Consider the following 23939-nt stretch of genomic DNA (forward strand, 5'->3'; position numbering starts at 1 on the left):
AATGAATCATGGAACACTACATCAAAAACTAATGATGTAATGTATGGTGATTAACATAACAATAATAAAAAATTGAAAAAAAAAAGATGAACTCCAGTTCAATGAGAATAAGGGGCTGGATTCTTCAATTTCATGATGGATTGGCTGCTATATCAATAGCTCATCTCATTCGCAAATCTTTTTGTCAACCAGTAACCCAGAATATCATGGATGGCTCCTCTCAAAAGCCTATGTGAAAGAAATCCTTTTTCATGACATGCCACTTACACCTACATTCCTCTGTGTATAAAATCACATAACTAACTTTGTTATATCACCAGAGGACTACATTTGTGAGCTCATTGGAGTAAATCCTACTTCTTACCCTCAAATTGATATCTTTAATTTGAATGTATTTTAATGGCATGTCATTGGCTTTCACCAAGAATTTTATCAAATAATAGCCAAAACAAAAATAATTTCTGCATTTGTTGAAAATAAAAAAAATCTGTTTTTTTAAAAATTTCCTTAGTATTTTTTAATCTAGTAGATATATAAGTAAACAAGACTGCTTAGGTATTAGGTGCTAAAAGCTATATTCTAGATATAATATGATTTCTTTTGGACCAATGAGTTATTTAGAAATATACTCTTATATTTTCAAATGTATTGGATATCATATTATTATTGACTATGAGTTTAATTACATTGTGATCAATGTATTAGTATTAGTATTAGTATTAGTATTAGTATTAGTATTAGTATTATCCAAGACCTTTAATATCCATTTTCTTGTAGCCAAGCACTAAATATTCTTTGGATGCTTAGAAAAAAATATGTGACTCTCTAACTGTGTGAATATTTCAATTATGATAGGTAAATCTGCAGAATTCCTTCCTTTTTAATTTTTTTCCAATTCTGAGAGAGATGTGTAAAAATCCATTAACACTGGTCTTTATATACAACTTCCAGTTTACAAACCTACAGAAACTAGAGGGACAAGTTAAATAAAACCACAAGAAATAACTGGGCTATTGAAACAGAGGACAAAAAGCCAGTCTTTTCAATAAATCTCAGTAGGAAAAAAGGAAATGTGGTAGATTAAGACCCTGAGGGGATACAAATACAATAGCCAAATTATGGAGAGAGCCCAAATGCCCATCGAATGATGAATGGATAAAGAACATGAGGTATATTTATACAATAGAATATTACTCAGCCATCAAAAAGAATAAAATCTTGCCATTTGCAATGATGTGGATGGAGCTAGAGTGTATTATGCTAAGCAAAATAATTTAGAGAAAAACAAATAACATAGGATTTCACTCATATGTGGAATTGAAGAAACAAAATAGATGAACATATGAGAAGGGGGAAAAAAGAGAGAGGGAAACAAACCATAAGAGACTCTTAATGATAGAGAACAAACAGGGTTGATGGAGGGAGAGGGGTGGCAGATGGCTAGATGGGTGATGAGTATTAAGGAGTGTACTTATTATGATGAGCACTGGGTGTTGTAGGTAAGTGATGAACCACTGAATTCTACTCCTGAAACCAATATTGCTCTGTATGTTACCTAATCAGAATTTAATAAAAAGTTGAAGAGAAAAAATAAATAAAAATAAAATCTATATACAGTGTGTGATCCTAGATTCAATTCTAGTTTATATAAATGATCTGTAAAGAAAGTTTTTTGGATCTATTGAAGAAATTGGAATATGATCAGGATTTTAGGTAAAATCATAATCTGCAAAAATAAAAATAATTGAAAAGTTTAAAGAACAGTTAAGTATCATATATTCTCATTTAAGCTGTATCTATATTTTTTCATTATAATATATACATATTTTATGTATGTATGTATATATTTACACATGTGTATAAAGACAGAAATTAAAGGATATGCATTAGGGTGTTGAGTGTGATAATCTGATCATCTTTGGATGGTGGGACTTGTGTTGGTTTGTTGTCTGTATTTTCTACCTATAATTGTATATATTTACTGCCTCTATAATGATGAATCTGCACTCAAATGTTATGGTGGGTTTGCAAATTTTTCTATAAAGATCTGTCAAAATTTGCTTAAATAGTACAAATTTATGTTATAAAAGCCATATATTTATAAGGAATATATATTTCTTCAACAATTTACATATTTTTAATAAGTCAAACCTTTTATCATTATGTAGCGACTCTCTATCCTTAAAGAAGTTTTTGGCCTTAAGAAAATTACCAAAGAGGGCGCCTGGGTGGCTCAGTCATTAAACGTCTGCCTTCAGCTCAGGTCATGATCCCAGGGTCCTGGGATCGAGCCCCACATCGGGCTCCCTGCTCCATGGGAAGCCTGCTTCTCCCTCTCCCACTCCCCCTGCTTGTGTTCCCTCTCTCGCCATCTCTCTCCTGCCAAATAAATAAATAAAATCTTAAAAAAAAAAAAAGAAAAAGAAAATGACCAAAGAAAAACCTACACTTGTTTTTTGTTAGGATGACTGCTATTTTTCCCCATCTCTTTTCAACTTTTTCATATCTTAACATTTGTAAATATTGCCAATGTAAATACTATAGATCTGGATGTTTTCAAAATTCCATTTAGTAATCTATCCTTGAACTGGTGAGTTTAATACACTTACACCTATTTTTATTATATATTAAAATTTATTTATATGATTTTTTCATGCACTTTTAATTTTCTATTTGTTCATAACAAATTATTTTTCTTTTTTTATGGTTTCATTTGTATAGGCTAAAGAGCCCTCCCCTATTATTTTTTTTTCTTCTCTACCAGATAAGAAATAATATACTCTATATCCTTCTGGTTGTAATATTTTCAATTTTGAGATCACATATATCTTGTAGTCTAAAGTTAATTATATCTTTACTTTTCACGAGAACATCATAAAAACAATTTCAAAGCTGTTTAACTTCCACAGTCTCCTTTTTCTTTACCACCTCATATTCACTAAGTTTTTAAACCCTCCAAAATATAATTTTTGTTTTAGATAATCACAATATGTTCAGATGTACCCATATGTTACATTATTTTGTTTATCCACTTTCTCTAATCTTCCCTCTGGTTACTTTCTTTCTCTTTCTAGCTTTTTTTTTTTTTTAAGTACATTCTTTACAAAAAGGATGGTTGTGGTAAAGTCTACTTTTCTTTTTGTAAAGGGTGTTTATGTGTCTCCTTTCCTTGAATAATTATTTAGTTGGATATACAATTCTTTAATGATAGTAATTTTTTTAATCAGCACTTTGAAGACATTTCACTGTTTTCTGCTTTAATTGTTGCTATTGGGGCGTCTTTGTCAATATAATTGTAGTCCTTAAATAAGTAATCTCTCCTCATGGCATGTTAAATTCTTCTTTTGTCTTTATCTTTGGTATGATACAATGTACCAAAGGTAAAGCATTATTCCTTAATCTGATAATCCATGTATTTCATCAATTCTGGAAAACTCTCTATCTCTTCAAAAATTATTTCTCCTCCATTCTTTATTTTCTTTTCAAATTGTGATTGAAGCATGCTAAATTTTCTCAGCCCATGCTTTGTCTTTTAAGTTCTCTTTTATTTTTTCTGTGTATATTTTTATGCTGTTCCAAGCATTTAAAAAGGTTCTTTCTCAGATCTGGTTTGATCTTTTGAATTTTTTGGAAAACATTGTTTACATACTTTAAGTGTTACATGTTTGAGATTTAAAGTTTCATGATTTGTATCTTTATCAATATAAAATTACTCACCCATTTCATGCATGTTTGTATGTGTATATGTATTTGGGTATGTACTGCATATACATGTATATGTATATGTGTATGTTGATGTATATGTATGTGTGTGCATGTGTGTAATTGCGTGTCTGTGTATATATGTGTTTGCACATGTGTATGTATATGTATGTGTGCATATATACATGTGTGTATGTGTATGCCTGTGCCTGTGTGTATGCATGCATGTGTGCATGTATGTATGTCTTCGTGTGTATGTGTGCAAGTGTACATGTATGTGTGCGTGTGTATACTGTATATCTGTATCATGTCTGTATGCATGTATGTATATATGCCTGTGTGTATGTATATATGGGCATGTATATCTGTGTATGTGTGTATGTATGCATGTGTGTATTTATGTATTGTTATCATCGCCCTGGAATCCTATCAGTTTGTATCCTGTTAATCCTTTGACCAACTTTCATTTCTCCAATATTTTTTCCTTTGTTTTGAAAATACATAGTTTCATTTTGTTTTTAACAGGATCTGAAAGCCTCTCCCTTTTACAAAGGGAGGTTAATTCAATTTCGTTCAATTTCAGAATTTCTTTCATCTAAAAGTGTTTTCCATTTTTCCTTTATTTTCTATACTTTGCTTATAACATGATATTTATTTTTATTTTTCCAATAATTTAGAAAAATATATATTTTAAAATATTTTTTGAAAAGCAATTATTGGGTGGATATGCAATTTGCCATGGTGTTTGTCTCCCATCAAATCATCAATAATTTTGGGCCTTAGCTTATTTCTTTAGGTATCTATTAGGTAAGACTATCATTGTAGAACATATCTCTGATTCCTGATAAAATGAAGCTTTCATTAAATGTTCAGACTTTGTGAAATTCCAGATTTTTGAGTCACTCATTTCTATATAATATTATTTTTCCATTTCCTTGGCCTACTTTTCTATTTCAAGCTTAGTACTTATTGTTTTCATACCTTTTGGCCTCAAAACCTTTGGCTAATATGAAACTAAAATAAAACACAAACTGACTGGTTTATATTATTTTATGCAAACTTTTATTTTGATACAAGCATACCGTTGGCTCTTGAACAATGTGGGTTTGTACTGCACAGGTCCACTTATACACAGATTTTTTTTTTCAATAAATACAGCACTGTCAATGTATTTTTTCTTCCTTACGATTTTCTTAAAAACATTTTCTTTCCTCTAGCTTACTTTATTGTAAGAATACAGTATATAATATAAAAAAATACAAAATATGTGTTCACTGTTTATGTTATTGGTAAGTCTTACAGTCAGCAGTAGGCTGTTAGGAGGTAAGTTTTAGAGAAACAAAAGTTATATGTGTATTTTCACCGGTGTGGGGGACAGCACCTCTAACCCTGGCATTGTTCAAGGGTCCACTGTACTTTGTCAATTACTCAAATGATACCAAAATGTTTTTGTTTTGTTTTTTTTCCTGGAAACTGTACTAGTTTCCTACTCCTGCTGTCCTTAGTGGTTTAAATTAGCACAAGTTTAGAGGTTTACAACAACACAAACTCTTTACATCACATTTCTGGAAGTTAGAACTCCAACATCATTCTCGGAGAGCTAATAATACAGATGTCAGCAGGTGCATGTTCCTTCTTGAGACTCTAGGAATGATGTAGTTTCTTGCCTTTTCCAACTTCTAGAGATTGCCTACCTTCCTTGGCTCCTGGCCTCACATCACTCCAACTTCTGCTTCTGTTGTCACACATAACTCTGTCACTCTTCCTGCCTCCCTGTTAGAATGGCCCCTGTGAGTACATTGGGCCCACCTGGATAATCCCCTGCTCTCCTTTGCCGTGTAAAGTAACATACTCACAGATTCCAGGTATTAGGACATGGATTTTGGGGAGGGAAGCTATGCTTCAGCCTATTGTAACTCACACATATGGTTCAGCAGCCTTCCTTCCATCTTTCCTTCCATTTTCCTCTCCTTCTAGCTTTCTCCTTCTCTTCTTCAATTTCTTCCAATTAGCCAAAAACTTGTTTTTCTCATTTCTCATTCTTCTGCCTAGAGATTTTCCACTTTTCATACTCTAGTTTTGGAATGAGGAGGACAATTTTAATAGGTAGTATTCTTTCTTTCAGGGGGGCTCTCATTGATGTGGGAAACACAGGCAAAAGAAAAATTAAATTGCCTTACTACCTACAGTCCTCTGACACGTCCTTGAAACAGGCAGAATGACATTCATCTAGGAACTCAGCTGCCTCGATGTTAATACTTTGCTAAGGGCGAAAATCATCTCAGTCCAACACCCAGGATCCTGTAAGTCTATGTTAACATATAAAAATTCCTTTGGATATTTCCTTTATATCTACTCCCCAAGATATATGCGGGTAGTCATCCCCAAGCATATGACCCACTGATATAGGTCTGAAGGTTCTCATGACTGAGTTTTTACTAAACAGTAATAAATGATCTTTTCCTAACAATAGCTAGCCCCCTCAAAGTTCTGGAAACCTTGCTTCCAAAATTCCTTAGAGACCTACGCTATCCCTAACCCCCTCCCGACTTGGAAGTATATAATGGGCCCCTCCTCACGACCCCGGTGCGGCTCTTTCTGCCCACGGGTCCTGTCCCCTGCTTTAATAAAACCACCTTTTTGCATGGAAGATGTTTCAAGAATTCTTTCTTAGCTGTCGGCTCTGAACCCCAACATCTTACCTACATCATCATCATTTTGGATGTTATTATTATTCTGAAAATAAGCTTTCACGAGTTCCTTCTCAGAGCCATGTTCTTGGCGAATACCATGTACCATGCAGGTTCCAAAACACAGGAATTTCTTCATGGTTGACTTTCAAGTGAAGTAAATTTGCAGCTATTCCATTTTACCCTTACTCAGTCAGGCTAATAAGACTAATTATCTATTTCCTGAGGAGAGGAAATTAGAGCCTGCTCCTAAGGTCACAGCTTTTGCCACATCACTGTGTTGCATTTTCAGGAGTCTCTCTGCATTGCTAATTTTTGCTGACCAACCTCCTCCATTTTAGGGTAGAAGTTTAATTTTAAATTATATCACTATTGATGGCGTATCACAATTTCTACCTGTTCACTTCAAAATTAGGGGGTAAAAAAGCAGCACAAACTGATCCCCGAGCTCAACTTCCTGGAGGATACCTTGCTGATCTTCATCACAAATTCTCTCATATCCTTATTCAAGACATTTACATAAGAACATCGGGGAATTCTAATGATCTTGTTTTTTTAAGTTGAAATTTTGAGGCACAAAATAAATATTTTAAAACTTTCCAGCTGTTGGTAACAACAAACAAACATGCTTTCAGGGAGCCCTGAACAAACAGTGAGGTTTGGCTCTGTAATTACTTTAACAAAACATCCTAATTAAAAGGGCAGTCCATAAGGAACTGGGGTATTTCTCGAAGTTACTGTTGATCTTCACACTGCTCAAGCCAAGCAAAGAATGCAAGAGGAACTATAAAAGTCACAGAAGGAAAGGGGATTGCTTTTAAATATCTGCACTTCCCACTGCTTCTCCTTAGTGACTTGCAGGGCTCATTACCACTCTAATGAGTAGATCACTCCCTTGGAGTTCACCAGGAGACGCAAAAGCAAGAGGGAAAAGTTATGCAACACAGTGCACCTAGGGAGGGCAAACACTGCAGTTCCCTCCCAAAAGAGGTTTCTTTGGCTACTGCAAAGAATGCCTCCCATTAGAGTTGGTTTTCAAAATGACTGCTTCCCCCTTAGCTATAATTTCAGGCAAATCAAAGCAATTCTATATGGAAATTTCTGACTTTAGAACTCAAAACTTTCTTACATTAGCCATGAAAGCTTTAGGAGAAGTGACTTATATCTTATGATTTAAACATGAATAAGTTAAAATGAGATGACTATTTAAAGAAACCCCCCTAACTTAAATATATATATATATATATTCACATTTATGTATTTATATATGGAAATAGAACAAGCTATCAGGCTGTGTGTTCTTTGGAGCTACTCACAACCACTTCTGAGATTGTCCATTTGTTCAAACATTGATTCCTATCAAGGGTAACACTTTTTAATATTTGCATGATGCATTCAAAGTAAGAAAAACAGGAGGAAAGAAGAGAAATTGAAATCAGTCTAGAGGAGTATCCCAGTGAAAAGAGATTATGGGTCAACAAATTTAAAAGGCCTTAAGACCAAATATGTGTGATCTTATTAATTTCTTACAGCCAATAAAATACTTTGTTTTACAAAGTTAGTAAAACATATCTTTCCCACACTCATATAATTATATGCCCTAAAATGGCTGTTTCCATCATGTTTTGAGTGAACAATTTCAGGGCACGTGGGTGGAGCAGTCAGTTCTGACTCTTAATTTTGGCTCAGGTTGTGATCTCAGGCTCCTGAGATCAAGCCCCAGGTCGGGCTCTGTGCTCAGGGCAGAGTCTGTTTGAGACTCTCTCTCCCTCTCCGTCTGCTCCTCCCACTCATGCTCTCTCACACTGTTTCTCTCAAATAAGTATATCTTTAAAAAAAATAAAAGAGTGAACAATTTCAAGTCATAATCCATAACAGTATTATGTACAAGAAGCATCAACTCCATTAGTTTTCTTCTATTAATTTTTTATTTACCTTTTTAGATTGCTAATGTGTACATTATGGACAAGGACAAGAGCTGCCTCAACAATTAAAATCCAAATAAAGAAATGAAAGAATGAGAAAAGATGCATTATTTGAAATGTGTTAAGATAATCAACTGGCAAATGAGTAACACCTGGATGAGTGAGGGCACATTTTACACTAATCGTGGCAGAAATAATTTTCCCAAAGGCATTCTTTTTGAAGAACATTTACTATGCTGTCCCACGCACCCTTCCTTGTAACCTTAGTCGACCTCTTTTTCCTGAAGTTTTTAGTTCAAGTACTGTTTGTTTTCATGAAGTCTTTTCAATTAGGACAGCCGTTATCTGTTTATCTCTCAAGAGAACTGTTCCTATCTCTTTCATGTTTGTACTCCCCATGACTGGGCACACTATGGGTTCTTAATTATATTTCATAATAACTGCATCAATACTCAAGAAAGAAAAAAGTAACCAAGAAGGATGCATGCAGAAGAGGGACATTATTATGCCAAGAGTATAGAAACTTTCAAACCAATCTAATTAAGCAACATTTATTAAGACTTTATTCATGAACACAGCATAGAGATTCTTGATTAAAATAGATGTATGAATTGGATTATATTAAGATTGCATGGATATGAAAAGCACACAGTTAAATAGAAAGTTTGTGCCATCCCAGGGGCTGTGATTTTACATTTTGATTCCACTAGACTGTAAGTCATTTGGAGTGAGGAGAAAGAGCTCATAAGTCAAGTGGAGAGCCCCATTCATCCTGGATATTTTATAGGACCTTTGGAAGCTCTGCTCCATTTATTTTCAGTCCTTCCAGTAAGAGATATAGTCCCTTAGGTTTGGGTAAATGATATGACCTCATTTCTTAGAATCTTCTGCCTTGAATCACTATCTTTTATTGTCACTGGGTCAGTTCTAGAGGATTTGTGGAGGCTTTGCTCCGATAATCTATATTAGACATTGGACTCACAAAACTTGGTCCTGAGTTTCAGATCCACAATTGCTAGCTTAGTGACTTGATTAAGTTAGTTAAATTTTCTTAGCTTAATTTATTGTCTTTTAAAAGTCAGCCTAATAATATATGCCTTGTAAAGGTAAGTGAGAGGATAAAGGACAAGTGTATAAACTTTAGAAGTTATTTCTTAAATAAATAGAAAAATAAGGTATTTGTGTAGCTTACCCTGTCTTTATTCTTTAAATAAGACAGAGCACATCCTCATGACTTTAGACCCAGGCCACCCTGATCTTGTTAATACTTCCACCACCAATTGGGCTATAGCTTCAGGATGTCTATTCTTGCTATTCTGCCTGGTGGGCTCGTGCCTGACCTATTCACATGGCTGCCTCCCTCACTACCTTAAGGTCTGTGCTGATATTTTACCCAATCAGAGAGATCTTCTCAACACCCTACATGAAACAGTTCTCCCTAATCTTTCTATTCCCTCTATGATGCTTTATTTTTCTTCATAGCATTTATCACTATCCATCTCTATCTCAATAAAATTTATACTCCTTGAGAGTAGGGACCTTATTTATTCCTTTACCCCTGGTACCTAAAATAATGCCTATTACATATAGACCTTCAAAAAGAAATATATGTTGGATAAATAAATACATGGATGTTCCCTAATCTATTAGTGAAAGATATAAGCTTTATGAAGTATGACTTTGTGTAGCTCTGCAACTTTTCAATTTATAATGCCTAAGACAAGTTAAATAACATCTTCAAAGCCCCAAGTTACTTTTACATAAAATCTGACATTACCTCTAAGGCTGTCCTGGGATGGCCCATGATTATCTAATCTAATCTAATTGTTTATGCTTCAACCAGGGTAATCTCTTCAAAATGCAAATATAATTAAGTCACTATTTAAAAAAAATCCTTTAATGACTTGCTTAGATAAAGCACATTATTGCTTTAATGACATTCTTAGGACAAAGTTCAAAATCCTTAATTTGGTCTTGCCAGATTTAGAATCTGCTATCTTACAAACTGCAACACCTGTCATCTATGTGTTTCAGTCTCGATGGTCTTTTTTTTCAGGTCTTGAATAATGTCATGGTCTGTCTTGACTTCAGACCTGCATTCACCTTGCCCTCCACATTTCCTCCCTCAGTCTGTAATGTATGCTTTTGCATAGCAAACTCCTATTCATCCTTCTAGTCTCGGTTTAAATGCAAACCTTCTATATGTCTGTTTGCCTATCAATCTATCTGTTCATTCTATGTTGATAGATCAGATACTACCAACATTCAACCAGGTTTGAACTAGGAAATGGCAATTCCCTATGACTTCACCTGGAATGTCTGTATTTCTTTGCTATGTTCTAAGCTCCACAAGAGAGGGTCCTGCCTTTTATCTACTATTATACTCTCAGAGTTAAGCACAGGGCCCAAGCCTTACTAAGTTCCCTGTAAATATTCTTTAATGTGCCAGTAGGAATTACCATTACTATAGAAATGGCATTTGTTGCTTGTTTCCCTGCCACATGAATTATTTTATAAAATGGAATCTACGACTATATGAAAATCATGAGCAATGGTGAATTACTTAGGGAAGCAAAAGATCAAGAAGGAGAAAAATGAGATGGAGGAGCTCAAAGAAGAAGGGAGGACAAACCAGAGAAGGGACACTGCAAGTACTGGGACAAGAATAAAAAATGAAGGAAGGAGAGAAAGCAAAAAGGAGAGGGAAAGGAAGGGACATAGCATTTTCACCATGCAGTAACTTGGAGGCCTTCAGGTCTACTAGGGAAGGAATAAGAGGCTTTCAATGTCAGTGATTTAGACAGTCATCTGGTGCCCCACATCTTCAATACATGTGTGTTTATTCTTTTAGCCACTTTTCCTTGGTCCCAGTCTTAATCACTTTGCTTGAAGTTTACCAATCACAACAAACTTCTTTTTCAAGTACCTCTTATTTATTTCTGCTTTATTACTTAGACTTTTTCCTGTCACTTCTATCGCCCATTTCTCTTGAATTTTATTTTCTTATTAGTCATGATATTTTTATTACAAAAGCTATTCTCCTCTGCTAATTTTGAAGGTTTTGCTCATATTTAAATTACTGATATGTGACTTTTATACAAATCTCACTATCTCATCCACAAATGTCTCAAGACAACTATCAATTAAGTAAATAAGGCAGATTGTGCCTTACATGGAAAAAAAGATGAAGTGTCAAATATTAATGACTATATCACAAGCAAGCAAGAAATATATATTGCTGTGTGGCAGAAGCATCATAAAAGAGCAAGAGAAGCTATGTAATTATATTTCATGATTATTTTCAGAAATTGTAGCAGTTCCTGTGAAGAAAATTTTAAGGTTGGTTATTCAATAAGATAAATTTTAAAAATATTATTTCAAATTATCTTGAAAAAGTAACTTATGAAGACTGTAATTAATGCATAATTTTATGTGGCATTGTTGAAGAATCTACTGAGGATTTTGTATTTTGTTTTGTTTTGCTTTGCATGAAAGGATATAAGAGGAATAAATATCCTCAGTGTTGGAATTCATCAACTTCTATTAAGGGAGTCTTTGAAGGTGAGGGAACAAAGAAGATAGAAATCAGAACGATAGTGATTGGAGATAGGTCTTACCATCCAGATCATTCTCAGGAGTCTCTGCTGTGTACCAGTTGGAAGGTGGTCCAGTGCCATTAACTGTCATGGCCGACACTTGGAAACTGTACTGACTTCCTTTCTCCAGTCCTATGAGAGAATTTTCCATAAAGGGGGGGAAAAAGTTACTGACTAACAAGTATTTCTAGCTAGGTTTCAAGAGTTTTAGTAAAATTTTAACAACAGTATAAACACTTTACATGGTTTGTGATTGTTGTGGTAATTATTATTATTTTGGCCAAAAGGGCAGAAGTATTATGGCAAGAAATCAAATTATTTTTCATATAGTCTCATTTATTTCTTTCTAGTTTATAAAATTGTATCCCTGAAAATAGCTTCTGGGCAGATGCAGAATATAAAATATGAACAATCAAGAAACAACCAAAAATAGCAAGGTTCATTTTTTCTCACAGTCTGCCTGTGAATCAAGAGGTCCACCTATAAATCAAGAGCAGTCATTCTAAAAATTTATGTCTCCATCATTTATTCAAGGTCAGTGATTATGTTTTCTTTGGGCCAAGAAAAAGAATCCAAAGTCACTGCATTTAAGCAGAAAATAGTAGGCTTTTTGTGTTTCAAAACCATCACAAAGCATACTTTGTTTTGCATCACCTTCCATACTAGAAGCATGAAGAAAGTCTATTTCCATGATAACTTGGACATAAAATATTGTACACAGTGATGACATCAGGGCTTAGTTTAGAGAGCACAGCGAACGCAGGTTGATGAGAAGTGGCCCACGTATCACTAGTGTGATATGTATAAATTTTTACCTAAATAACATTCCTTTTAACTAAACCTCAAAGTAGCTCATTACCATGACAGATTATGGTAAAACAAATGACACTTGTTGAAAAACTATGTGACTTTTTTTGAGACATTGAGGACTTGGCTTAAACCAACAAGTCCTTAAACCTCAAGGAGTTGAACAATCTTAATAAAGCTAAAGTGGCATAAATATTTGGTAACAAGAAAAATTCATAAAGAAAATGAAGTATTGGAAAAATGATGCTTATCATGTACAAAGTTACATATTTGTGGATTTTTTTGCAGAGGCCAATGAGTAAATCTTGGTCCTAAGGGGAATTTTAATTTATTATTAATTGGAGATAATGTTTTCAGTGATGGTTAAAATGGACTTGTTAATATCCAGGGCAGTTACCTTCAATAAATTGTACTATTAGAGAAGACAATTTGATAAACCCACCCACACAAAAGTATCTATGACACAAAATGCTATCTTCTCAAGAGGCTTCTAAGTTTGTAAGATAGACTAAAGCTCCATGAAGAAATAGACTGAGAATGGTTAACACTGCTGTTGTTTTTGTTATTGCTGGTATTTTATTTGTATATCCATAGATCCCACTACACTGACACATGGAAGGCACACATAAAAAGCAGCTGTTGAAAGATCCACTAAAGCATTGCTTAACACACGTGAAAATATGAGGTTAAAATACAGTAACCAACATCATCAGGTAAGCTGGTGATCACTTTGATTTGTCCCTTAGTTCACATGACATTGATCTTAATTTTTTGACATTTTGCACCCTTTCCTAGGCACCATAGTTGATTACTGAGGCAGAGGAATCATAGAGCTCTCCCAGAAAATTAAAAATAAGGAGAGAATTCTGGGAAGAAATGCTTACCTAATCATTCTAATTCATGACTTTCATAGTGGTCTTATCTGACATAGTTTTAGACCATCAAGAATATTCTTTTGTATTAAGTAAAAATTTAACTTTATTTTCTTTGAAATGGATGGACAATTGTGCTAATACCATCTCCAACAAGGATTGGGAATACCATCTGTGTTGGTCAGTTTTATGTGTCAACTTGGCTCAAGTCCCCACTTTTTAATCAAACACTAATCTAGGTGATGATGTGAAGGTATTTTATAGATGTGTTTAAAGTCCATATTCAGGTGATTTTAAGTTAGGGATATTTCCTAGATAATGCAGGGGGTGGGGGCTGCTGATTCAACCTGGTGAAAGGTCATAAGAGCAGAAGTAAGGCTTCCCTGAAGAAGAAATTTCACCTGCAGACAGCAACTTCAGCTCAAGAGTTTCGGCCTGCCTTTCCTACTAGCCTGCCCTATAGATTTTGGAATCACCTAGCCGGCTGTCACAATCAATTAAGCCAATTTCTTGTAAAAAATGTCTTAGTACACATCACCACAGGTTCTGTTTCTCTGGTTGAACCCTGACTGACATACCATCTTAACACATGCAATATTTGACATATAAATGGACATTTTTTTGAATGCCCTATATTCTGTTCCATTCACTTGACTTTAAATCAAGTAACTTCTTGTGTGCAGAATCCATCAACTTTTAGTAGGAATGTATTAAAATATCTCACTAGAAAGTAGATATGAGTAGTAAAAATATCTCACTAGAAAGGAGAAAGATTTCTCCTAATTTTGCCAGATTTTTATTTATATACATTGTGTTGAGGATCTGCGGGTATCACTAATTCGGTTTTGAATAACACAAAAACCTATCAACAGTTTGGAGTGTAATTATGAGGCAATTTAGAGACCATCCATCAAGTATTTCCCCAATGGAGTCTTGCCTGATCAGCCTCACCTACTGGTCAGAATATCCCTTTCAACCAGGGAAGAGGAGCTGTTGATATATCCTCTCTGACATCTGTAGTGAAGGTTTAACATGCTGTATACATTAGTGTCTAGGTCACTCTGAAAATCCTGCCAAATTTCCTTGAACTATTACATTTTAGCTTAAAATTTTTTATTTTGCATTTTATTCTAGAATATACCTGTGTAATCTCTCTCACAAGAAACACCTATAAATTCTAGATTAGGTATAAAAAATTAAATATATATATATAATCCTAATATCAAAAGAGATGTTAATTAATGTTTATTCAGATGACCTGTCTAGTGCTATTTAGATGGATATCTAACAAAGTGATCTTGTAAATAAAACAGGAATACCTTTGGAATGAGAAATTCACCAAGGGAGGACACCTACTCAACTCTTTTCCTTGTTAGAAAAGTTCTTCCTTAGATTGTGCTGAATCTGCTTCATTATAGTATTGTCTACAGATAAAGCCTAGTTTTATACAGCAGGGATAAAAGAAAACTAAATTCCTCTCTTAAAATATCTTTACCCGTGTCTTCTGAATCTATATTCTGCCTTCTGAAACCTGTACCAATGGAATTAAACCTATGACACTCTTCTATGTCTAGAGAAGTGTAGGATGCAGTAAGTAGAACCAGACATTCTGGATATTACCTTCAGAATTCTAGGTTGCAAATGTTCCTGCTTCTTTGTTGTGAGGGGTATTTGCCAGGGCATGTTTTAGATGTACTGAGAGCTCTTTTAATCTCAATTTCCCCTATAAAGTAATTAGGTAATAATAACTGTTTTTCCATCTTATAATATTCTTTTGAGAATCAAATGACAAACTGTTTTTAAAATAATTTATATAATTAAGCATTCACTAGATATAAAGATAACATTTGCAAATTATTTCCTGACTTGACTTTCACATACTCTACGATTTTGCCACAGAATACATTATTACTCTCAGTCTGGAGATAAGGATAAGGTTCAGAGAAATTAAGCAAGGTTACTATGTGGAGCTTCAGTCACAACCTGGACTGTTCTTGGGTGAAGACTCTTGGTTCTGTTCTGTCTCCTGTTGGGGCCCCAGAAACATTCTCTTTGGAGACCTACCTGGCCAAGGCTGGGACTTAAGAGGAATGTCAGTAGCAAACATAAAGTCCTGTGCAAACATGCAAGGAATTTTTGTTTAAAATGGTTACATCCAGAACTGAGAAATGAACAGGCAGGCAGGAAAGAATCCATGATTCTATAATTTTAACAATGGATCAACGTAAGAGTTCAATAAAACTTAAAATTCAGGGTAGAGTTAAGTTTTTCTCTCACTTAGAAAAAATGTTGCCATTTGAAAGAGGAGGTGTCTTCAAAAGTTATAACAACAATCACCATGAACAAGCAATTTTCTGAGCCCCAAACCTGATAGCTGATATCTAAAGATCTTTCAGAACAGTATCTATATATCATCTATCTATCTATCTATCTATCTATCTATCTATCTATCTATCTATCTATCTATCTAATCTATCTATCTATCTATCTATCTATCTATCCATTCATTCATTCACTGAAGCGGGGTAAAGGGAAATCTCTTTGGAATCAAAAGCTTTTTTGTGTGTGTATTTCTATTGTTTTTTGGGATGTGTTTCCTGTGTTGAGCCAGTAGAAAATTTTTAAATTTTTTTAAAGAAATAGGTAGAAAAGCTTTGATTTAATTTCTTCTAGAGTTATGCAGCTCCTTTAGCTGCAAAGCTAATGTTCAATTTTTACTATCGAACAGATACCTTTTTCAATTGTGCATTATTCCACTTTATTTATTCCACTTTGTGTATCCCTTTATACACACAAAATCACACATTCATTGTCTGTGGTCGGCAACACATTACTCACAGCTTCAGAGCTAGGAGTATAGGTTTTCAATTCAGGCAAAATTAGTTTTACTCCACAGCTCATGAGGTATATTACCTTGAAAAGCTTGCTTACCCTCCTTCTTTGCCTAAATGTTCTCATTAATAAAGTGGGAATATATACATAAAAAATTGTTACAAAGACTAAATTTGAAAAAAAATATATAAAGTGTTTTTTCCTATAGAGGTTTTTCAGCTTTTTCAAGGTATACTTAATACACCAAAAACTGGACATATTTAATGTATACATTTTGATGAGTTCGGACAGATGCATACATCCATGAGACCACCACCACAATCAAGGTAATAAAGATATCCACAACTTCCCAAAGATTTCTCATGTCCTTTTTTTTTTTTTTTTTTGTAATGGTAGAAACGCTTAGCATGGGATCTACTTTCTTAACACTGTTTAAGCGCACAATACAGTATTGTTGTATAGCAGATCTCTAGGATTTATTCATGATATATAACTGTCACTTTATACCCATTGAACAACTTCCCATTTCACCCTTCCATCTCCTGTGGCAACCACCATTCTATTCTCTTCTTTCATGAGTTTGACTATTTTATTGATTTTCATTTTTATTTTTTTTAAAGATCTTATTTATTCATTTGACAGAGAGAGAGAGAGAGCATAAGCAGGCAGAGTAGCAGGCAGAAGGGGAGGGAGAAGCAGGCTCCCCGCTGAGCAAGGAGCCCGACATGGGGCTCGATCCCACCTGGGATCATGACCTGCCACGAAGGCAGTTGCTTAACCAACTGAGCCACCCAGGCGCCCCAAGTTTGACTATTTTAGATAGATCATATAAAAGGAATCATGCAGTATTTGTCCTCTGTGACTGACTTATTTCACTTAGCATAATGTCTTCCAGGTCCATCTATGTTGTTGCAAATGGCAGGCTTTCCTTATTTTTTTTAAGACTCAATAATATTCCATTGTGTATCTATTTTTACCACATTTTCTTTATCCATTTGTCAGTCAGTGGACATTTGAATTATTTGTCTATGTTGGCTGTTGTGAATAGTGCTACAATGAACATGTGAGTGCACATACCTCTTCTAGATCCTGATTTTAATTCTTTTGGATATGTTCCCAGGTGCAGAATAGCTGGATCATATGGCAGTTCTATTTTTAATTTTTTAAAGAAACTCCATACTGTTTTCAACATAGTGGCTGTTGTCAAAGTTCATGTTGGTATTATTGTTGTAAATGTTAAAATCAATTTTAATACTAATGATCTTTTACAGATTCATATGATAGCCAGAGTCATTCACAATACAAAGAGCTAAAGATGACAATATTGTGTAGTACAAGGAGTACATAAGTAGGAGTTGAAATGCCTACAATCTAGTTGGTAGATCTTAGCAACGTCGCTCTTCAGATCTCCAGTTACCTCTTCTGCAAAACAAGGGCTGTGCACGAGATGAATGTTTCCCACTCTGTTTGTCAGGGACAATAGGTCAATCTCAATGTGTATGTGTGTATGTGGGGGTGGGCGTGTGTGTGCATGCTTGTGCATGTGTGTTTTCTAGCTGCTTCTAAGTATAATTTGGTGTAAGTAGCAATGCTTTCCTTAGCTGTAAAAAAATGTATTGTTGAAAACAGATTGTCTTCTGCCTGTTTCTATCCCCAACACTAAATGCCTTCAAGCTCTGTAATTCTGTTCTATTTCTAATTTTATAGGGCTTATGGTAAGAGATGGTGCATTATTCAAAGAATATAATTGCCCTTTATTCCCCTAATGTTAACCTTGTTATAAAATTCTGTGCTATTGTTTCATTTTTCAGTCCATAAAATACCAATGCATGTTTATGTTTATTCTCTATTGGCCATGAAACACAAGGAAACTCTCAAATTCAATTCAAAATAACCTTCTCTGAAGAGCACTCAAAAATTAAAAACAACACTTTAAAATTTAGTTGACATGGGATCCCACAATGAAACTGATAGCAGTGATTTAAAATCCTTGTTATAACTCTGAATTACTTTGTTACTGCAGATGCCTCATTATCCTAGTAAAAAACACACACAACAAAAAACACCTGTCTAACAGAAAGATTGTAAAAAAAATGTTTTAGTCTCTACACCTGAATATTTATATCATCTAAATAAAGCATTCTGGCGTTTCCAATGTTCTAACAGACAAATCAATATATCCACATATCTTAAAGGTATTGGAAACATGGGGTCAAATTCTGTACATTCTAAAGTACTGCAGATTCATACAGAAAATCAATTACTTCTGCAAACTAGGAATTGCATAAATTACTAAATATGTCCTGGGGACAAGTCAAAACCACAGCCACTCTACCAGTGTGTAGTACTTTCTGGTTCCTTGATGCTTTGTAGCACTGAAGACATTCCCACAACACCTAGAAATGCAACAGGCATTACTGAAGTTGGGTCACACATCAGGGGAGAGCAAGGCAGAGGCTCAGCAAAACATGTTTTTAATGTTTTAAGGATATGAGACTATTCTCTGAAGACATCTATTTCTTCATTTCAAATTAAAAATGAAGTCTGTGTGACTTTGTTTTATAATAAATATCATGTAAAAACTTACAAACATAATTGCCCAGATTGTTTGTCTTCCCAAACTCACTTTATAATTATTGAAATGAAGAAGGAACAGTTACAAATAAAGGATTCAAATTTGGAGCCCAGATTCGCACGAATCTATGAAGATGGGAATGGGCATTTGTGAGCTATTCCAATAACAAGCTAATTAATTCATCCTATTTCTTTGCTTTTGGCCAGAATGGTATTAAACCAGAGTGGTAATGGGTTATATCTCATGCTAATTAAAAGCTCTAATTGTCCCATATATTTTAGATGAATTAAAATATAGGACTGAATTATTTATTTTTGAATAAAGTTTATTAGAGACTATAATTAAAAATGATTGTCCTTCAGAGGAAAAATAAAGGGAGTCTTTAGAGAGTTGAATAGTGTCTACCTCAAAACTCATGTATACCTGGAATTCAGAATGTGACCTTACTTGGAAATAGCATCTTTATAAATATAATTAGTTAAGGATCTTGAGATGAAACCATCCTAGATTTAGAGTGGGGTCTAGCCAATGACTGGTATCCTTATGCAGAGATAGGAGAGGCACATCTATAGGCCAAGGAAAGACAAGGATTGCCAGCAACCACCAGAGGTTAGGAGAGAAACATGGATGAGTTTTCTCTCAGAACCTCCAGAAGGAACCATCCCTGCTGACACTTTTATTTAAGACTTTTGGCTTTTTTTTTTTTTTTAAGTGATTTCACTTTCCGTAGAGTGAAGGTCCTAAATGTTTGTATATTTAGGGAGTCAGAATCTTTGATAATACTGAGTTGAATGTATTAAATTCCATTTGCCATATACATCATAAATATTAAACAGTCACACCAGCAGTTTTTTTTGGCCATGTGGCTACTATTCTTTATTTTCTGGACTGTTCACCATTTAGCTGTTCAGTGGGCATAGAATTGGCTTTAGTGGGAGGAATTTTCAATTTTGATAACCAAAAGTCATAATATGACATCAGAGTCTTGAATTTTTGTTTTTTACCTTATATATACAATTTTAAAACACATATTTTATTGTTGTTACAAATGTAAGTAACAATCACTATCAATATTTTGGTATGCATATATTACTCTAAATATTTTCCTAAAATTCATATTTTTTATTTATAAATATAGACTCACACATTAATGTTGATTTAAAGTTTAGTTATTCATGTAACAGTATTTTTTAAATATTTAATATGTGATTTAGTATTTTTACATTGTTTCATTTCAATAGATATACAGTATTCCATGATATGATTTTGACATTTTTTAGGTAACTGCCTATATTTGGATACTTGAGGTCTTTTTTTCTTATAATTTGCTTAAAGTAACAGTGCAGTGCACATGTTTATAGTTAAAAACTTTGCAGAAAATATGGCTGAAGAATTGGAATAAATTCCTAGTAGAAAACTTAAATCATACATCTATGAAGTTCTCTCTCTCTCATTCTCTCTCTCACACACATGTATTTACACCTGTGTATAACACATATCTCCATATTGCTTTCCAGAGAGATTCTAGAATCTTCTGGCCCACAGCAGTATATGAGTATTCATTATTTCTCTCATATGCTTTCCAGAACAGGGTATTATCATTCGTTTATATCTTTATTACCTTAATCAAAAGAAAATGCTAACTCATTTTTGTTCCAATTTGCATTTCTCTACTAATGAGTTTGAACATTTTATCCTGCATATTGGCTATTTATAGTCCTATAAATTGAGTATCCAATCCTTAGTTTTTCAATTGGAACACTCATCCTTTAATTAATTATTGTACAAAAATTTTATTTTATAGTTTTAACCTTTTTCATTTGAGAAGGAAAATAAATTAAAAAAAAAAGGTTTCAGGGCTTCAAATGCCAATATCTACTAAAAAATAAGGCATGGGGCTTGCTCCAGGAGCACATATACTAAAACTGGAGTGATACAGAGATTAGCACAGCCCCTGTATGAGGATGACTTGCAAATTCGTGAAGCATTTCACATTTGTATGATATAGATTAAAATTTTAAGGAAGTAGATCCTAAGAGTTCTCATCACAAGGAAATTTTTTTCTTTTTCTCTTTATCTATCTGATATAATGGTTGCTAACCAAACTGACAGGGGCAGTCATTTCACAATAAACAAAATTCAAACCATTACGTTGTATACCTTAAACTTACACAGTGACATAAAACTGGGGGGAAAAGGCTTGGATATAATTATCCTTAGAGGGTCTTCTTCTAGTCTAATATATCTTCGGAATTATACTAAAAACTTTTCAGCAAGATTTTTTTCCAATCTTGGTGATTTCTTTCAAAAGAAACTACATGTTGTACTAAGTATCCCATTGAGCACATATGCCTCACCTCAACTTCAGTTATCGTTATCTTCTTCCCATAACTTCATCAGGAAAGAAGACATAGGATCTTGGCTTTTCTTAAGCTTTTTAAATGATGTGGTAGAGGGCCATAACTTCCGCTTACAGGCAATAATATCTGCCTAAGAGATTTTGTCCAGATATAAAAGAAGTAATGTGATTTTTGACAACCTACCTTGGAAGCATTCTCACCATTAGGCTAAAATTTTATTGGCATAAAAGAAAAAAAAAAAACCTGAGGGGGAAAAAAACCTGAGGGGGAAAAAACAGGTTTTGACCAAGTCTCAGAGTATGGGCTGAACAAGTAGCTTAAAATGTGTGCTGTGTGTGTGTGTACACACTATGATTTCAAATGGAAATTTACTGAGTATATGGTATAGACAAAGGAGTAAATAAGGGGTTACTTTCTTCTTTTCTCATTCACAGTGATAACTTATTTATTAGCTGTAAGTTATGAGTTTGAGTTTGTGTATTTTCCTGGACCCAGTTTATGTGCCATTCCAGATTGCTCAACTTCACCCATCAGTTCTTATCATGAGCCACTGCTATATGATTTGCTTTCCAAGTTCCTGGCAATAGTTCATGCTCTTGTTAGAGCTATAAAGCCCTCTTGAGTGCTGTTGCTACCTTAGACCAAGCAATCATCATATAAAGTATTTACGGACAAGGAGAGAATTCTGTGTTCGCATACTCACTGGATGCTCTGACTTCTCAGGTGCTGTTTGGAGATGCAGAATAGGTAACAGCCTATTGGCGGACTTTGACCAATGACAGGGTCCTATCCAGCCACTGATTGTGATACATAGTACTTCAGGTGGCCTCTCAGGAGACACCCCGGGGAGGCCGAGCAAACTCTGTGCTTTCTCTAAACTTGTGGCCAGCTCAATGATATGCCAGCATCATTGATTTCTCTTCTCCCCTGCTCACTTTCTTTGTTCCCTCACTGGTGCTTTCCTAGGCTTGCACCCCCCAAGAGGCATTACCTTGAAAGCATACCTCAGACTCTGTTTTCTAGGAACCTAGCCTGACATGAATTAAGGGTTCCAATAGTTAAAATAAACACATGATTTTTCATTTTATAAAATAAAACACATATTCTCTAAATACTGCACAGAAACTGGGTGCAGTTTTCATAAAGAAGCTTGACTTACTATGAGTTCCACCAATATTGCTACAAAAGTGAATTTACTTTCATGTTTATGGAAAGTAGAATAATCCACTTATTTCCCAAACTACCCTTCTCCACATTTTCCAACCCCATCCTCACTGCTGGAGATTAGGGGAAGGAGGGATTGAAGTGACTTAAACTTGGAACTATTTGATTAGATGGCTTTTTAAGGTTATTAGTTAAAATGTTAAAAGTTATTTGACAAGAGGAGCTGTTGTTGAATCAGCAATGCTGAGAAACTAATATGGATAAACAAATCTGATCCATTTATTAAGACGATGATCCAGAAGCAAAATAGGTACTGAAAGCATTATAGAGAATATTGAGTTAAAAATATAAAGGTTATTTTTGTTCGGACCCATAACGTCACCTGTCAGGAAACAAACAAAAAAAATGTTCCCTTGAAGTGAGAGTATATTTTATTCCTAAAGCATTTAATTCATCAAAACCTTGCAACACTACACCGTGTGAACACTGACCTGTGAAGAGGTACCAGAGGTTGTTGGGCTCCAATGTTTCCATCTCACCCCTGCGGGTCGTCTTTCTGTGTCGAATTTTATAGCCGGTAATAAATCCATTTTGTGTGCCTGACGGAGGAGGCAGCCAGCTTACTTTGATACTCTGCAAAATAATCGATGTAAATTAAAACACTGGAGAAAATAAGGACAACAGAATGGGGTCAAAAAATGACCCAAAACTAAGTGTGAATAAAGCAGAGAGGCAGGAAGTGCTAGGGATTACCCCATAGAACCAGATTAAACCCATTCTTACTACCTGACAGTATTCCTCTTTGTATGATTTTGACAAAAATGCACAATTCATTTCATTGATTACATGCATTATCCCCTCTCCTTTGTAAATACCACCAAAATGACAGTAAAATATTCTAAAGGGTATAAACTTATAAGGAAATAGAGAATAGGAGTCTAATGGATGAGAGATTTTAAAACATATTTAAGAGGTGCAAACTGAGGGAAAGCAGAAAGATGAAACCTAAATTACCCTTTAAGAGATATTAATGAAGCAGAGGAACAAGATGGCGGAGGATTGGAGACCTAAATTTTGTCTTGTCCCAGGAATTCAGCTGGATAGGAATCAAACCATTCTGAACACCTACAAACTCAATAGGAGAGCAAAGAAAAGAATAGCAACAGCTCTCTGGACAGAAAAGCGACTACTTTCTGGAAGGTAGGACGTGCGGAGAAGAGAATCCGAGGCGATATTTGGGAGGATAGACGGCGGGGGAGGGGGCCTCCGTCGGCCGCTTCTGGCAAGTGATAGAGCCGCGGAGCACAAAATCGGACCTTTTAGAAGTCGGCTCCGCTGAGGGATGTCGCTGCAGTGGCTAAGCGGGGGGTGGAACCCTCGCGGGACAGTGGGGTCTCAGGACCCTCGGGGTCACAG

The 23939-nt window shown here is 34.8% G+C and overlaps 1 protein-coding gene and 1 pseudogene across 2 annotated transcripts in view; one reads left to right on the forward strand and one right to left on the reverse strand.

The window, feature by feature from the left end:
- The window catches only part of DCC (DCC netrin 1 receptor), a 1171073-nt gene that overhangs the window by 187591 nt on the left and 959543 nt on the right, over nucleotides 1–23939 (reverse strand). For both annotated transcript variants that reach the window (XM_073898173.1, XM_073898172.1), the window contains exons 13-14: nucleotides 23015–23156; nucleotides 11935–12045 (exon numbers count right to left, since the gene is read on the reverse strand). In XM_073898173.1, coding sequence (XP_073754274.1) covers nucleotides 11935–12045; nucleotides 23015–23156 — 253 coding nt within the window. The remainder of the gene's footprint in view (nucleotides 1–11934; nucleotides 12046–23014; nucleotides 23157–23939) is intronic.
- Nucleotides 20899–20998, forward strand: LOC112835369 (U6 spliceosomal RNA; annotated as a pseudogene).

Source organism: Callorhinus ursinus, unplaced genomic scaffold, assembly GCF_003265705.2.
Source record: "Callorhinus ursinus isolate GAN/ISIS: 27379988/994484 unplaced genomic scaffold, GSC_fseal_2.0 scaffold11, whole genome shotgun sequence".
NCBI lineage: Eukaryota > Metazoa > Chordata > Mammalia > Carnivora > Otariidae > Callorhinus > Callorhinus ursinus.